At 51.2% G+C, this 16,764-nt stretch overlaps 5 protein-coding genes across 5 annotated transcripts; 3 read left to right on the top strand and 2 right to left on the bottom strand.

Moving 5' to 3' along the window:
* Positions 1 to 3,977: 3,977 nt before the first annotated feature.
* On the top strand, positions 3,978 to 4,600 carry N7533_010537 (uncharacterized protein; the record flags this gene model as incomplete). Its single annotated transcript, XM_057107187.1, has 2 exons — positions 3,978 to 4,279; positions 4,411 to 4,600. The coding sequence occupies 2 exons, from the start codon at positions 3,978 to 3,980 to the stop codon at positions 4,598 to 4,600; spliced, it is 492 nt and encodes a 163-aa protein (XP_056956404.1).
* Positions 4,601 to 5,053: 453 nt separating this feature from the next.
* Positions 5,054 to 5,965, bottom strand: N7533_010536 (uncharacterized protein; the record flags this gene model as incomplete). The annotated part of the gene is made up of 1 exon (XM_057107186.1): positions 5,054 to 5,965. One exon carries the CDS (start codon positions 5,963 to 5,965, stop codon positions 5,054 to 5,056), a length of 912 nt encoding a protein of 303 aa, XP_056956403.1.
* A 760-nt stretch (positions 5,966 to 6,725) lies between these two features.
* N7533_010535 (uncharacterized protein) lies at positions 6,726 to 8,331 on the bottom strand (the record flags this gene model as incomplete). The annotated part of the gene is made up of 3 exons (XM_057107185.1): positions 6,726 to 7,733; positions 7,793 to 8,148; positions 8,199 to 8,331. 3 exons carry the CDS (start codon positions 8,329 to 8,331, stop codon positions 6,726 to 6,728), a joined length of 1,497 nt encoding a protein of 498 aa, XP_056956402.1.
* A 1,360-nt stretch (positions 8,332 to 9,691) lies between these two features.
* N7533_010534 (uncharacterized protein) lies at positions 9,692 to 13,748 on the top strand (the record flags this gene model as incomplete). The annotated part of the gene is made up of 2 exons (XM_057107184.1): positions 9,692 to 10,029; positions 10,187 to 13,748. The coding sequence occupies 2 exons, from the start codon at positions 9,692 to 9,694 to the stop codon at positions 13,746 to 13,748; spliced, it is 3,900 nt and encodes a 1,299-aa protein (XP_056956401.1).
* A 38-nt stretch (positions 13,749 to 13,786) lies between these two features.
* N7533_010533 (Ty1/Copia family ribonuclease HI) lies at positions 13,787 to 14,677 on the top strand (the record flags this gene model as incomplete). The annotated part of the gene is made up of 2 exons (XM_057107183.1): positions 13,787 to 13,999; positions 14,342 to 14,677. 2 exons carry the CDS (start codon positions 13,787 to 13,789, stop codon positions 14,675 to 14,677), a joined length of 549 nt encoding a protein of 182 aa, XP_056956400.1.
* Positions 14,678 to 16,764: the final 2,087 nt, after the last annotated feature.

The raw sequence follows: 16,764 nt of genomic DNA, 5'->3' as shown, positions 1-16,764 counted from the left end.
ATTCGTCTCTTCTGCATCATCCTGTCCGAACAAAAATTGACGATCAGTGTTTTAGTGACTTGCAATACTTCGACGGCTATGAACCCTCTGCCCACGTACGATCCAAATGCTTGTCGGAAGCCATGAGCCGGCCTCGCTGTGGACCGGCGACCCATCAGAGCATCCGCGATAACGAAGAGATGCCGAGAATCGACGACCACTATTTCCCCGAGGAGCATCAATGAGCAAACTGAAACGAGCTATTGGAGATAGTCTAAAGGCAAGTTATTCAACCCCTGGTTTCAGCTGAGCAAGAGCGATAATATAGGCCGTGGCTAAGATCTACCCTAGATCCCTCACCGCGAGAGAAACCTTTTTCAGGTCAGGTCGGAGTTTTCACAAGCATAATACCATGAATCTCTCTTCCGGTGGTACTTTGCCTTGACAGGGTTCAAGATTTGCCCAGAGCCGTGCGTTGGCAGGTATGGCTACATCCGTTCCCCATAGTACAAAGTGGTCCCAGGCCCTCCACGTGTGATCAAGCTGAGCTCGCTATCTAGTCCGTGGTTTGCCCACACTGATACCAGGTAAAGTTAGCATAGAGGGGCAGTGAAACACAGCCCTAGTTCAGCTTTTCTGACGAGTCCGATCGAGAAAGGTCATTATAGCTGGTTGGGGACCTCATCTCGGCCGCGAGCAAGATTAGTTACGAACGACTATTTTGCACCAGCTGCTGGTAGTTGGTGCTATATTAGGTGTATCCAGCCGCCCACTGCTTTAACCCTGGCCCAATGCAGGCAGCAATTCGAAGCTGGCAAGTACGTTCTCGTCATCAGCGAAGAATTTGGGCAGCCAATTTACCATGCAGAAGCAGCCTCGTAGAGTTTGGCCCGTTGATCGCCGCAACGGTTACAACTGCTCAATTATGGCTTAAAAGATGCCAGGTGGGTTTGTGATAACTCGTGGATAAGACGCATTTGTTGACTTCAAACGTAGTCGTCATGTCTGTCAAGGTGGACTTGTCACATGTACCCGACGCGAGACGCGGGACGCGTCAGTGCACCCAGTAGCCCATGGCAGACGTCTGAGTACCGCCGAATGCTGCCTTGATCCGGCATGCTCAAGCGACTAGGAAAAGTGGTTTCATTACAATCATGAAGTGGCCAAGAGGCAAAAATCAATCAATCGTAGAAAATGCGAAATGACAGGGAAAATCAAGCGGTTTTGACCCGTCTTCCCGATGAAGGGTCATCTCCGTGTAGCCTGCAGGAATCGAACCCGAGCCGGGTTATGAGAAAAACAATGCAGCAAATTCCATGAGACCATACGAGGAGAAGTGGCACCAAGCGAAATTTGTGTAATCATAGCCACGATTTTCCAGATGATCATGCCGTTCCTTTGGGCATCTATTCCGCTTCACAAGTGTATTTCATTCAATCAGGCCGACACAAAAACTTGTTGAGAAGAATGAGGCTTTCTATCGCTGTCATTACGGTCGTTCGTTAGCGATTTTACTGCCGATAATAAACATTATAGCCCCGTTTTACGGAAATATATATCGTATATTGGGCAGACATATAGCGACACTACCTGAGATACAGAATATCGTCAAAGAGCATGCGATGATGCTTTAGCCGAGAGACTGTCACACAGAAGACCGACCGGAGTATGTACTACCATAGCGAAGCTAAAAAAACATCATTTCGAACTGTTTATCAACTTTTGCATACGGAACGAAGACCTCACTATGACGGGAAGGGTGTTTACCCGTTAGTCGCCACTTCACCGCCCGGGAGTCACCCACTGCACATCAACAGAGGGACCCACTGGTCTGGCCCCGTTATCACCAGCTCTCACTCTCAACCTTCACTCACCTTTGGTCCTCACCATCAACACACCGTCCATCACCGTCCATCACCGTCCATCACTGTCAACATGCTCTCACCATCAACACGCCAGCACCGACACGCCACCCACCCACCGTCGAAAATCCGCATCTCCCTTCATTCGGACGAATTCTGCTGCCACTCCAGCCAGCAGGGACAAATACTCAAACCAATGGAGACCACTTGAATTTCAGACGCCACCCCGACTGGCCACCCCGCTATCAGCCATGACTCGACGCTCTAATTCACACCAAGTGGAGGAGAATGTCCATTCTTGAAGCTCAGGGAATGGTTGAGCGCTACAAATGTATTGTTCGAAATAGAGCCATGTACGGCGGCACATACATACAATACTGAAGTCATTTTACACCACGTCTTATTGGATTCTTGATTCTATCGATTTTTTGGAGCAGGTCTTGGCTTCTTCGAGTACTCTCGAATACTAGTCTCTGACACCACGAAGAGGTGCCTGCAATTGCCAGAGGATCAGGACGAGGACCGCGGCGCCACGGGTCGCCTAATGAGCGCAAATTTGATAACGCAGGGCTCAAGGCTGCATGGAAGCTCAAGATTATACAATCACAGGGCTCAGGGCTGTGAAGGAGAACTTGGTGTCGCAGCGGTCTCCTGCGAAGGTTCTTGGTAACGCAGGCGTCCCTGCGGAGCACATTTTTACAACGCAGGGCTCATTGCTGCGAGGGAGCACATTTTTACAGTCACAGGGCTCATGGGCTGTGAGGGAGAACTTGGTGACGCAGCGGTCTCCTGCGGGTCTCCCTTGGTTTCGCAGCGTCCCCCTGCGGAGACTCTTGATCTCGCAGATGTCCCTGCGGAGGCTCTTGATGTCGCAGATGTCCCTGCGGAGGCTCGTGATTTCGCAGATGTCCCTGCGGAGGCTCTTGATCTCGCAGATGTCCCTGCGGAGACTCTTGATGTCGCAGATGTCCCTGCGGAGCACATTGTTACAACGCAGGGCTCATTGCTGCGAGGGAGAACTTGTTGACGCAACACTCTCCTGCGGGTCTCAATTGGTAACGCTGCGTCCCCCTGCGAGGCAAACTTGATTACGCGGGGCCTTTCGCGCGAAGACTTTTTGGTAACGCAGATCTTACCTGCAAAGGACACCCCAAGGCTGCGAGGCCTGGAGTGTGAGGAGGAAAGTCCTGCTTTTCTTTTCGACGGGAAAAGAGCGTCTTTTATGCCATTGTGGGTAGGGTCTCCGGCAGCGACCACTTGCGTAAATTTTGCCGAGTCCAGAGATTTTGACTTCAAATTCGCACTGGGCGACCCTAATTTCGTGGGTGTTGAGGCGGTTTATCAACGTTGAAATAAGAAATTTCAAGAGTTCGGGGCGGAGAGAGCGGGTGGAGTGGCACGCCCCACCTGGACCCTTGGCTCCCCTGGGTCTAGGCCTGACAAATAAAATGCCTCAACGTTGTTGACAAAGGTCAAACGACTCTCAACTTGGCTGGTAAGTTCGAAAGAATAGGCTGGCTCTGGCAAATCGACTGACCATACCCTCGAACTTGTGTTTGTAGACTTTGCCATCGTAGCTGCCTCGATGCATGCTACCAATTTTGGACGCATCTACCCTTCCTCACTACATTTATCTAATATAGGCACTGAATGAACGAATCTTTAATTAAATTATCAGTTCGATTGACCCCTGCTAGGATGTTACAAGATTATCCAGCCCGATGTGCACGCAGATGAATCTTTGCTAGTAGGACACATTGAAAGTGACAGCTTTGCGGCACCAATCGCTGGGCGCTGACTTGCAACTCCAACCGCAAATCCAACTTTCTGCAAGCCGCGGATTGGGATGTCCACTTCGTGCCGAGAGCTTGTTAGTCAACGTTTGTCCCGTTGAAACTCCGCTGAAGTGTGGCCAAATGCTTATTGGGCCCCGCTTTGAATTTTCACGATGTGAGGCCAGATATGACTGGCCGGGGCTCAGGGTGATGGCCTCTTCCACTGCGACCATTTGCTCGCCGAATCTATTTTCACATATATAGAGTGTCACCCGTCACGAATCATATAAGAGCGACTCTCGTCATAACTTTCAAACAGGTCTATTTGTCGGCAGCACCCCGCTTGATTCGATACACGACTATGGGAGCCATTCGGAAAATTCCATACACACGGCAGATGCCAGACTTCCGACGTCGATTGCAGCGCGCACTGTCCTTGTCATCCTCGGAGTCCGAATACAGCCGAAGCCCATCCCGACCTCTGTCCGGAGACACTACCGAGGAAGAGCCATCGACGCCCTCCAACAAGAATGATCAAGCTGCTTCGCAACAGGGCAATCCTCCCAGTACCCACGATCACAGGGTGCTTCCGAGTCCTCAATACGGCGGACACTTATCTCAGCCCAGAGATAGCAACGTGCTTACCCTCACATGCCTCGCAGAGTTAGTCCGAGTCACCCCTTACCGTGAAAGCAAAGTCTTTACTAACAGATGATACTTGAAGATTAGACGTGCGGGTGAAGTGAGTTTTACATTTCCTCCAAGCAATACACAAAGGGCTAACCTAAGGCCAGATCCCTAGATTGTAAATTGACGGACCAAAATAAGTGTATCGAGGATCTCCGCAGGGACCTGGCAGACCTTCTCCACCGGCTGGAGGCTGTCGAGGCGGAAGCAGAGGAGCGGATCAAAAGTGATATGACTGATGCGCCAGTTGGGCCGGAGCAGAAGACGGAGCAGACCCGGCGGTCGCAGCGGGGATAAAATTCGGCTGGCTCAGGGGCCTCTATGGACACTATCTATGCATAGATTCATCAAGAATTCGTCATATGGGCTCTCTCACGCTGACTACACTCTTGCCTTACGACTAGCAGCTGTTGTATTTTTGGACTAGGACCACTCTGGTGCTTTCTCTACGTGTTATACACTACATCTGTCTTCTGCGAATACAGCAAAGGCTTTTCAAATGTACCTTTTATGAATATACCTACCAACCGAGTCAGTCGATATTACGTATTACACAGAGGTAAATCTTTGCTCAGTGGCCGATTCTTTATACCAATTCGTCCCTTCGGTAAGTCTTTCCGGTACAGCGGCAACGCGACGAATAACGCAATTGTTTTTAACTTGATATGAAGATGATGGAATTTGAAGAGACATTTTGACACAAATAGCATGGCCCAGGCGAAGGTATGGCACCTGGCTCTGAAACACATCCTACTGATGAGTAATTGGTTTATGAGTAGAAGTGACGCGAATTTGAGAAACGCCCAGAACCTGAACCGAGATAGCGGCTTTCACCCTGCTGGACCTCTCGAGCTTGATCGCTAGCTTTGCCTGAACCAACCACGACCTCTCTCTCATCTGTTGTAGCATATAATCAACGCGATCGCAAGACGGATCGATAGAAGTGTCAAGCTCTATCTCGAAGTTCCTCCCATCTATCGACGCATGAATCCAAATGAACCCCATCGAATACTCAAAGCAGGCTGGGTCTGCATTCCCCGAGGTCACAAGCGTGTTGAAAAGAGGTCCTATCGTGGTTGACGGAAGGCCGGCGCAAAGGTACCTCAAATCTTGACTACTTGCCGTCCGTTTCCCCTTACTGATCATCTCCACCTCATCGGTTGACCGTGGATCGAGAATGACCGAATCTGAGATCCAGTACTCGGTTGACCAATTGTAGAAGAGTGGAAAACTTTTCCCGGCCAGCAAATTCTCAAAACGAAGCATGCTTTCCCGGACTTTGGAAGGTCTTTTCCATTCGGGTAGCCCAAGGAGAATGATCTTCATATCTGTCAGGTTTTCTGTATGCAGAAATCCCACCTGATAATCCTCCGGCTTCAGATTCGTCAGGTAGGCCGGAGGTTTCACGACGACACTTCCATTCAGCATACAAACGAATTTGTCTGCCCTGTCCGGTCTGTTGGAAGGGTGATCCTGTGGCATGATGGTGGATTGCAAGGTAGTGTTGATGCTCTGGCCACAGAACTTGGACTGCTCCCATTTCCAGACAATCTCCTCGGTTTTCGAATATAGAAAAGGGAGCCGGTCCACAAAGGCTTCAGAGGAGCGATGCATCGGAGATGGAGGCTTGTCTTGATCAGGATTAGCATTGATATTTGCCATAGCCGGAATCAGATATCACATACCGACGGGCTTTTTACGGAAGCGATTGAAGTCGAGCTTTGAGTGTCTGTACAATGGTTTGCCATCGAGATCCATTTTTTCGTAGTCGTGAATACAGAACAGGCCTGAAAGCAATGCGGCGAAGCTGGGATAGACAAATTGGCGATCCAAAGGCTTGTATAAGGGGGGTGATGTAGCGTAAAAAAATCAACCAAGACACTTCTATGCAAGATGATGTCGAGAGAAAAGCAATCACGCCGAGCTATGCAGCTATGCAGTTGTCCAAAACAGATTTTGAAATGGGATGGTGATGGATCATAATTTAAATCATTCAGTGATGATTCACCTAGCACTATGTCGTTGAGACTTGAACTGATTTCACCAGTGCAGCAACTAATGATACACAAACACACATCTCGGCCCCTCTCAGCCCCCGCAGGGAGGCCAAAGTTTGAAACGTTGTGATTGTGGAAAGAGGTTCTCAGTCTCGCCACAGAGAAGTCTTTTTGGGTACTGTCTACGCTGCATAGGACTAAGAATAACCATCGGGCTGTAGCTATGCCATCAAACCGAGTTCGGTAACTTCAGTACTTTTTACCACGGCAGGGCATGCATGATTCTTTTCTCATAACTTTACCGCAGCCTACTCTCTCGGTTATGATACATACGATCAAAAATCTTCAAATGGACCTTTCTATTCGAATTAAGAAATTAGGTTTCTTTCTCGTATCTGATCATCCAGTCAATATACCAGCCCCTTCTAGGTCATCCGTTGTGCCATAGGTCCGACAGAAACATAAAATACATTAATGTACAGTTCTTCTCGGCGGCCACCCCGACAAATCTCCTGCCACGCTTTGACATGAAACATTTCCGTGACCACGATGCGATCGGGCTTTGATTGCATAATTTCAGGGATCATTTTGATATCTTCTTCTAGATCTCGGATCAGACTTTTGCTGTAGAACAAAATTGCAGAGGTGGTGGCCAAATCACGAATGGTGCAGTTAGCAAATGGCTTAATCCCCCAAACCAGAGATATCCTGGGAAGAAGGAGCGGATCTAACGATAAGAATGCATGCGTGTAATAGTTTATCACCTCCGCTCTGTTTTTGACATCAATTCTTTGGGGAAGTACTGCCGCAACCCTGACTTCTTCGTTCTGGAACGCCCTTTGAAGACTTGTGAGGATGGACTGCAGCTGCCCCATCGAGAGGTTAGAGGAGAAAATTGGTGACATTCTCAGATGCTCCAGCATGGCAGAATAGAATAGCTCGTCACGTAACCAGATCTCTTTCGATTCGTAGTCCCGTATATGCAGAGCATCAATACCCATGAAAGCGTAGCATATCAGAGTGATGCTGGCTCCCACACCAAATGGTCTGTAAGGAAAATAGGGTTGGTCGAAACACTTTTGAACAAAGCTAGACTCTTGCGATGAATATTGTCCGAGAAGGAACAGAATATATCGGATCTGCATTTCCAAGTCTTCACATGACATAGTACGCAAGCCCTGAGATTCGCTTAAAGCGTCGCGGATATCACTGAGCCAAGACTGCAACCGACTGTACTGCAAGGCGAAACTGTTCTCCCAGTCATAGTCACTCCGGTATATTATGGCCCACAAGGAGCCTTCATTTCCAGGGAGCTTTGCAGTAATGAATAAGTAGTTTAGAACCAGTAAGAGCTGATGAAAGGTGTGGCGGCCCTCGGCTGAAGGAGTGCCAGGTGCTGGAATTTGGGGTTGGAGCCGAGGTGGCAAGGAAACCTGGAATAGTGTGAGCCGTGAATGCTACATGTAATGTACAAAGAGACCGCCGAATTTACCGGAAGAGCCATATCAAAGTATGACTGCGTTGTACAAGGGCCGAAAGGGCTCAGGCGCTCCTCAGGATCGTCTGTACTGAGCGGAAAGCGGCCGACAAGACTGGGAGGTAGGTTCTGCGATGTCACCACTTCGCTGTCGATTTTCCAATCTTCCATCAGGCCGTTGCTGGCTTGGAAGTCTCTTGAATATAAAATGTCGGCAGATGGAGATTGGCATTCATACCCCGTTTGATTGGCAACTTGCCCGGCCTCACAAGTCTCTCTTTGTGAATCGATGGTCTTCTCATTTCGCTCATTATACTGCGTCTGCTCGGCCTCGAAGACAGCCTTTTGCCGCTTCGAGCTTTCTGGCTGGGCTGCCGGAATTGTCTTGTGTCCCAAGGCCAAAGGGACCCGTTCTTCATACAAACATAGATCCGGTTGCCCACGGTCACAGCAAGACTGACAGGCGGGTATATCTCTATTGCATCCTTTTTTGGAAACGCGACAGGGGATGCAGGGCCGCCGTAACTTTCTAGAGCATGAGGCTGCCAATCCATGAGACTTTGTCATGGCTTTGGAAATAAATAATCAAAACTGGATTGATCGCAGATGTATTCTCTTGCTTCTATCAAAATGGCGAAGCAATTTGTAATAAGAAGAACGGTCGAGATAGTTCGTGGCTTGGGGATATCTGATTTGGATGAAACTGTCGGGATATATCCCTCTATCAGAACAAGCCAGCGTCTGATAGATCACATTTCTGTGTATGTAACCTTGCGCTAAGCTGCGGTTCCGGCTTATAGGATTCAGAGGTACTTCGAACCTGAGCCGGAATACACATCTATCATATACACGAATCAATCGACCTTTGCTTTAGAAGCATAAACTGTTCACTTAACTGTGTACACAGGACCTAGCTGGTGATACCAACACTGATCAGTGGTTGATTACAACCACAGAACAGCTCGGTTTACACGACCTGGAAGAGGCATTGACCGCAAGGGAACGGGGAAACGGTTGCAGTACCCTCATTGCGGAAGGTGTGCTAAAGGATATCAAAGTATCTCACTGGGAAACGGATGCAGTACCTTTGAGACACGGAGGATTTCCAAAAGATCTACAGTTGAAACCGCAACGAAGATCTGCGTCCATCACGCGAACAAGGCGTTAACGGGAAACACTTGCAGTACCGTCACGACACGCAACCTAACACTCAATTCGTTGATCCATTCCACCCACTGTTACCCTCGCCTGAACAGCCATGCTGCCAATCCCGGACAACCTCCCGTATCCCATCGAGGAGAAGACATGGGGGAAATCCGTCGATACGCTGGATGAAAAGAACCAAACGGAAGGAATACTAAACGGCCATATAACTTGTGTACTACGGGCATGGAACATGATGCGCATTACCGACCGTGCCCTATGGAACGATTTTCGCGAGGAGTTTAATGGATGGACCCTAGGCACATTCAAGGTGGCCAACAGGGCCGCATTGAAAATGGTTCGAATTCACCTGACTACCCACGGAGTATGGATCAGGGTAGGTCCAGGGATATCTTATGCGAAGGGACTATACGACTGTCTCCAAGAGATCACTCAGCACGAATGGACCAAAGAAGACATCGAGGACCATCTTGTTGTGATATGAGGCTGGTGCAGATCAGGAATCAAGCCGAACCATCGGAATTAACTCCGTGGTGTCTATACAGAAGACCAAGTTGATTGGAAATCAACTTGGCTACACGTTGTATATATAGCCTCATCTTTCCTCCTAGAGTAAAAACACAATTTAAATACCTCTGAACTACATCAGGTTATGAGCCCGGCAGCAACTCTCGGGTGCCGTCTCTACTCATCTGAGATTCATCTTGACTATCTTAACTATATATCTACCCCGCTTTCACAACCATAACCATGTCTGCTCTGGTTCACGACTCGCCCGACCGAGCCGTCACGGCCATCGAGCCCCTGACAGGAAGCGACAACTTCGCAACCTGGAAACGCCTCATGACCTCCTACCTCAAGGCAAGGCAGGTCTGGGATGTCGTGTCGGGCGACCTTGAGCGCCCTGACTGCTCTTTCAAGTACGCCAAGCCCATTACGGCGGACATCCACCCCCTGGTGGAATCGCACCTCGTGGGGGCGGTGAGGCAACGCGCCATCGAAGCGCGCCTCGAAGTGGAGGTCCAGGCATTCGAGCGCCACCGTGAATGGTCGCGCCGCGAGGCCGAAGCCTACCACACTATCTTCCGGTATCTGTCCCCCCCATATCAGTGTCCATGTCGCGGGGCTGGAGACATCCCGGGACCTCTGGAATGATCTCGAAGAACGGTACCGGCGGATGGAACTCGCCACGTTCTGCGAGCTGTTCGCTTAGCTGCGCGAGACCACCGGCGAGCGCTGCGGCAGTGCACGTGAATTCGTCGATCGTGTACGGATGCTAGTCCATCGATTGAATGCGATCGCCCCTGGTTCCATCGGTGACAAAGCGCACATTGCAATCCTACTGACGCAGATCGGACCGGAATACATCCTGATTGTGGATGCGATCCAAAATGACAAGGATCCTGTCAACCCGGCCAATATCGGCAACCGTCTAGCGAATGCTGAGCAGACGGTGCAGCGAAAGGACGCAGCGACGTTCCCGCAGCGAGTCCCCAGCGGAACAAGCAACCCTTCCATCAATACGGTGCAGAAGAACACCAAGAAATGCAACTACTGCAAGAAGCGCGGCCATGTAGCTGCGGAGTGCTGGAAGAAGCAGCGCGAACAACAGCCGCCCAGGGACCATGCCCTGAAGGCGGAACGGAGTGTTTCCGGCTCACCAAGGAGCAACCTACAAAACATACCATCAAGCCAGATGGAAGATCGGCAGGGCCCGCCGACTTCCAAGAGACCGCGGATCAATATCGTGAGGGCGAGGGTGACGACCCTTTATACCCACGCACCGCAACCCCGGTGGATCCTGGACTCGGCCGCCACCAGCCACATCTGCTGGGACCGCAGCTGCTTCAGCAGTCTTCGGCCTCATCGCGAGATGTTGGACACGGCGGGCGATCCAGTGGAAGCCGAAGGGATTGGTACGGTGAAGCTCACGCTCCGGGGGAAGTTCAACCAACCCCTGGTGTTAAAGAATGTATACTTCGCGCCACGCGTCGGGATGAACCTGATCAGCGCGCCGAAGCTACTACGAGACCGCTACTCGGTGGTGGCGCACCCGCAGAACGTCTTTGTGCAACGCCGAGGACGGACGGTGGGGACCGCCTACCATACGGAGGAGGATCTACTGATCCTGCGGTGCCATGTGAGCAAAAGATCCCGAGAGCGAGTCCAACTGGCGAGGGCGCCGGCGACCCATGACCATGCAGATTCCCTGGAACCGCAGGCGGTGGCCATGGACGTCGACGACCCTCAGGAGTCAAGTGACGTAGAATGTACAGCGTCAACCTCTGAACTCGGTGGTGAAGCTCGGATACTCGAAGCAGATGCGGGCACAGGAGTGGACCAGGCCCCCGAAGCGCTGTGGCACGCTCGGATGGGACATCTGAACCGGGGCGACTTGAGGGTGGTCCTCCGGCAGACTGGCACTCCGTACCGACCGCTGACACAGGCGCAGCTGCAGGCAACGCCGCAGTGCCCAGCGTGTATGTCGGGTAAGCAGCATCAGAAGAGGAACTCCCGTGCACGACGGCCACGTCTGCATTCAACGAGAATATTCGAATTGATCCATTCGGACATCATGGAGATGCCGATGGCCAAAGAGGGCTCCAGGTACGTGATCACCTTTACTGACGACTATTCTCGAGGCTCGTGGGCCTATGCCATGAGATGGAAGCATGAAGCGCTCCAGAAGTTCCGACAATTTGAGGCCTGGGTGCACCGACAGTTCGGCGCCCAGATCAAGAGGTTCCTCACCGACAATGGAAGAGAATACCTGCCGATCGGAACACACCTCGAAAGCCAGGGAGTTGAGTTCGACACCTCGCCGCCATACTGCAAAGGACAGAATGGACTGGCCGAACGCACCAACCGCACTATCCGGGAGCGGATCAACACGCTCCTGTCCGATGCGAACCTACCTCCTTCCTGGTGGTTCGAGTTAGTGGACACTGTGGTCTATCTGAAGCTGCGCGCGCCAGCTTCAATCCTCCAGAAAAAGACCCCGTACGAAATTATCTACGGGAAGCCGCCATCACTGTTACATCTACGACGGATTGGCTCCCGGGCATGGGTCTTAATCCCAAAAGAGCATCGAGCAAAACTCGGAGCGAGATCGTCTGAGTGCCGACTGCTAGGTTATTGCGAGCCGAATCAGTACAAGCTCTATGAAATCCATTCGGGAAAGACGGTCTTTTCCCGTGATGTCGAGTTCGACGAGAGGACCCCGGTGGCGCCACTCGTCGAGGGGGAAACAGGCAATGACCACCCGGACAACGCTCCTCCATCGCCCGTCTTTCCATCAATGCCGAGCTCAGCCAGTGGGCTACCTACACCACCTCCATCGCCATTACCTCTGTCAGGTGATAAAGATAAAACGCCATCTGAGCGTGACGAACAGACACCTCCAGTGGTCAATCCAAGCCAACAAGGAACCGACTTGACATCGGATCTTGGGTATTCAATCTATGGTCGCAGACGAAGACCGTCACGGCGCCTCCTGGAATCACTCGGCAAGGTATACTCGGCAGGCACATTGAACACTGCATCGGACAGACAAGTTGACCCGACGACCTTTCGTGAAGCGGTGTCTGGATCAAACCAGCTGGAATGGTGGGCCGCCATCCAGAAAGAATATGCGTCACTTCTCGAACACGGAACATGGGAAAAGGTCCCGCGAAAGGACGTTCCCGCCACAGATCATGTAATTGGGTGCAAATGGGTCTTCAAGACCAAAGCCAACGGAACGCGCAAAGCGCGATTGGTCATTAAAGGCTACCGGCAGAAACATGGTATCGACTATCACGAAACATTCGCCGCGGTGTCACGGATGGACTCCGTTCGCTGCATTGTTGCCAGTGCCGTGCTGCGCGGATGGAAACTTCACCAATTCGATGCGATCACCGCATTCCTTCATGGTGATGTCGATTCGTCTATCTATATGGAGCTGCCCGAAGGCTTCGAAGAACCAGGATATGTGTGTCGGCTGCGCCGCTCACTATACGGCCTGAAGCAGGCCCCGCGGATTTGGTACCAATGCGTCCACCGCGTCCTGGCTTCTCACGGCTTCACCATGGCCCAATCGGACAACTGTGTCTTCTACAAACCGGACTGTGTCGTTTGCGTTTATGTCGATGACTTTCTTGTTGCTACGGCAAACACGTACGAAATAGAACAAGTACGGCGGGCCTTGCAAACAGAGTTTCGCCTAAACGACCTGGGCACTCCACAATCGTTCCTCGGGATCCAATTCGACTATCACATCGATGGGTCCGTGTCTATTCACCAACACCAGTACATTCAGAAGATACTCTCCGACTTTGGCATGGAGACTTGCCAGCCGAAGTCTACGCCGATGAATCCCAAGCAAACCCTTAACCATCGTCCAGAGGAACCTCCAGACGAGGAAGGAAAAGCTCGGTATGCGACTGCCATTGGTTCGTTGATGTATCTCATAGTTGGCACGCGACCGGATATTGCATTTGCGCTGGGCGTGTTGAGTCGCTTCACGTCCCAGCCGCAATCGCATCACCAAGTCGCTCTGCAGCGATTGCTTCGCTACGTCAAAGCCACGCAATCTCATCGCATTACCTACCGCAGTGGGCAGTTGATCGGGTACACGGACGCCGACTTTGGGGGCTCCGTCGTCACTGACGGAGCATACTCCACCTCGGGCTATGTGTTCCAGCTTGCAGGGGCGCCAGTTTCCTGGTCGTCCAAGAGACAGGGGAAGTGGCCACGTCTACGACACATGCCGAATACATCGGGCAGTACAACGCTATTCTGCATCTGCAGTGGCTCCGCACTTTTCTAGCCGAAACGCAACTGTATCGGTCGCCGGTTACTAACATCATGGCTGACAACCAGTCCGCCATTGCGCTTTCTCGCAATCCCGAGTTCCACAAACGGACGAAGCATTTCAATGTGAAATTTCACTATCAGCGAGCGGTGCTGGATGCAGGCGAGATTCAGCTTCAATATATTCCAACTGGGGAACAGGCCGCGGACGGTCTCACCAAACCATTGGGACCTATGGCCTTTGCCAAGTTTTGTAGTCTCTTAGGCGTCGATGCTTCAGAGACCTCGAGACACACCGCGTGACAGCGCAGGCGCTCTTTCCACTTTATTTTCCCAACGTGGGTTTTGAGTGGTTTTACTGAGGCCTGACTGCTCTGCGCGAGTCCAGTATCGCCCTGCTAGCAAAGCGATTCTGAGGGGGAATGTTGTGATATGAGGCTGGTGCAGATCAGGAATCAAGCCGAACCATCGGAATTAACTCCGTGGTGTCTATACAGAAGACCAAGTTGATTGGAAATCAACTTGGCTACACGTTGTATATATAGCCTCATCTTTCCTCCTAGAGTAAAAACACAATTTAAATACCTCTGAACTACATCACATCTAAAGGAGCGCGCAGATAGCTTCAACTCCAGACGGAACCCTGCACGCGACCGATCACCAACCATCCAACCAAATGCCCCAGCAGCACGAGCTACTTCGGTGGATCCATCAAATCCCCAAACCCTACGAACCGATGTTGCGAAACCACACGTCGAACGAATCGACCAGAGAAAGGAAGAAGCCAGATTCGCAACGCTCGATACAGCCGCGGAGGTTATAACCAGTAAAGAGGAAGCTACAGATCCGGAAACAACCGTGAGCTCGCTCCATTTCGTGGATCAGGACCGCGAGGAGACTACCGGGGAAGTCGACGATTCACTTAACTGTGTACACAGGACCTAGCTGGTGATACCAACAGAAACTTTGATAAAAGTGAGATGCAATCGAAGCGACAATCTGTCTACTTTAAATACACCAGCAACCGTGGTCATGATGTTCTTCAGACGGCTTTTTCTTACACATTCTTCAAGGCTTTGGTGGCGAGCTGTACGGCTCCTAAAGTGGTAAGTAGTGAGCCCTTTCGGCATACTGGATCCGATGCTGCCTGAAAATACATGGTGTTATCTGGACCGTCGCGGCACTCAGCATGCCTTGACACTTTTACCCCTTATTCTCTGGACAGAAATAGCCTGTGGTCTGGAGTCACATCAATTGTGACATGCTGAGAGAATTGTAGTGACCCGGGGAATACCTTCCGCGTTCCCAGGAGTAACAAAGCGCATTGGGTCCTCAATGCTGATTTTGCCATCAGAAAGTAAACCCCTGGATCCACCGAAGAGATCCCAGGAGCATGATGCGACCTATAGCTGGACGCTCTAGTCGGATGGACTGGGCCAAGGATTGGAGCCCTTCATAAAGCTGCCCTCGTGTCTCTTGGCCTTCTGCCAGGTTTCTCTCAATTTCACACCCTCTCACACTTCTTTTACATCATGGTTCGTTAAGTATTCTCACGACATATTGCCCATGGGAAACTAAAAAGATTAGTAGTCTCAAATCGAAGACTTGCCTCTAGAAATAGTGTTGATGATTGCCACATACCTACATGGTAGCGCAAAGTTCGCTCTTGCAAGATCAAGCAGAGAGCTGTACCACCTTCTACGAACCACAGTCCTTCAATTCAACATCGAATATCAGAACAGCAATCTTCTTGGCCTGGCCGCCAAAGATGACAATGTTGATCTAACGTTCATGTTGCTTCATCACGGAGCAAACGTCAATGCCTTCTTTCGTGCGAGAACCCCGGTCATGAGGGCTCTCAAATACTCTTCATCTGCAGTGCTCAAGCTTTTACTGGAAACTCCTAGGCTATATATCAATATTCAAAACCGAGAGCAGGAAAGCGCCTTATGGTTTGCGGTTACATATGGATCATGCTCGACGCTGCGGGCTCTCTTGGAATTGCCCGGCTGCGCAGTGAATCTCCGGCACCGACGAGGCCAGACTGCATTCCATTTCGCCGTATGGTGGGGCCGAATCGGCTTGGTGGAAGCGCTGCTCTCCAACGGTGGTGATCCCTACGCATACGATGTTTCTGGTCGCTCGCCATGGGATTGGGTATTTCAATACGATAGGCCCTCCATGAAGGCTGTGTTTTCCCGAGAGAAAAAGTATGTCCGGCCAATGTATGCTCACTCTGATGCGCCGGCGCTGCACCAGGCAGTCCCGCATGGATCAGTAGATGCTGTGAAGCTGCTCCTGGGGCGGAAAGGTCTTGACCTGGCGATTATCGACAGTGATGGTGCGATAGCCCTCCATCTCGCTGTCCGCAGTCGACGCTTGGAAGTGGTCGACCTCATTCTCCGGCATCCTCGAGTGGATGTGAAATTATAGATAATGACAGCAAATTCCCGCTTTGGTGGTCGACGTTTTTGTCATATTACGAGATTACTGAAAGGCTTCTAGCTGAGGAGGACATTGATGCCAACTTGATCGGTGGCTTCGGTCGGCTTGATACACCCTCGGTACCACTACACCATGCCGCGACTCGATCGAATATATTGATTTTGAAGCAGCTGCTTGCGACCCTAGGAATCGATCCGAACATCTGCGCTGCGAGACAGACCCCTTTTTCTGCCGCCGCCGCTGCGGGTAGAGTCAACGCAATGAAGATACTTTTGGGTGAGAGGGGTGTGGAAATCAATACAGGTAGAATTTTGATGGATCCTCCTCTATGCCAAGCGGCAGCGGGATGCCATGTGGAGGCTGTTAGATTATTGGTGCAGCAAGGCGAGCGGCTCAGAGTCAACCAGGGCACCTTGACAGTGCATGACACAGCTCTGGGGATTGCTGCTCGTGCGGGAAACCTGGAGATAGTCCGGGCTTTGTTGAAACACGATAAAATTGACCCTAGCCTAGAGAACCGATGGCTGGAGTCTCCGTTGGTGTTGGCAGTCAAAGGCGGATATGTCCTCGTCGTCGACGCTCTGCTG

This window comes from Penicillium manginii, assembly GCF_028828005.1.
Source record: "Penicillium manginii strain IBT 31320 chromosome Unknown utg000007l:1.0-2284322.0:1.0-2285126.0, whole genome shotgun sequence".
Classification (NCBI taxonomy): domain Eukaryota; kingdom Fungi; phylum Ascomycota; class Eurotiomycetes; order Eurotiales; family Aspergillaceae; genus Penicillium; species Penicillium manginii.
The sequence above is the reverse complement of the archived record's forward strand: the minus strand, read 5'-3'. Positions and strand labels throughout refer to the sequence as shown.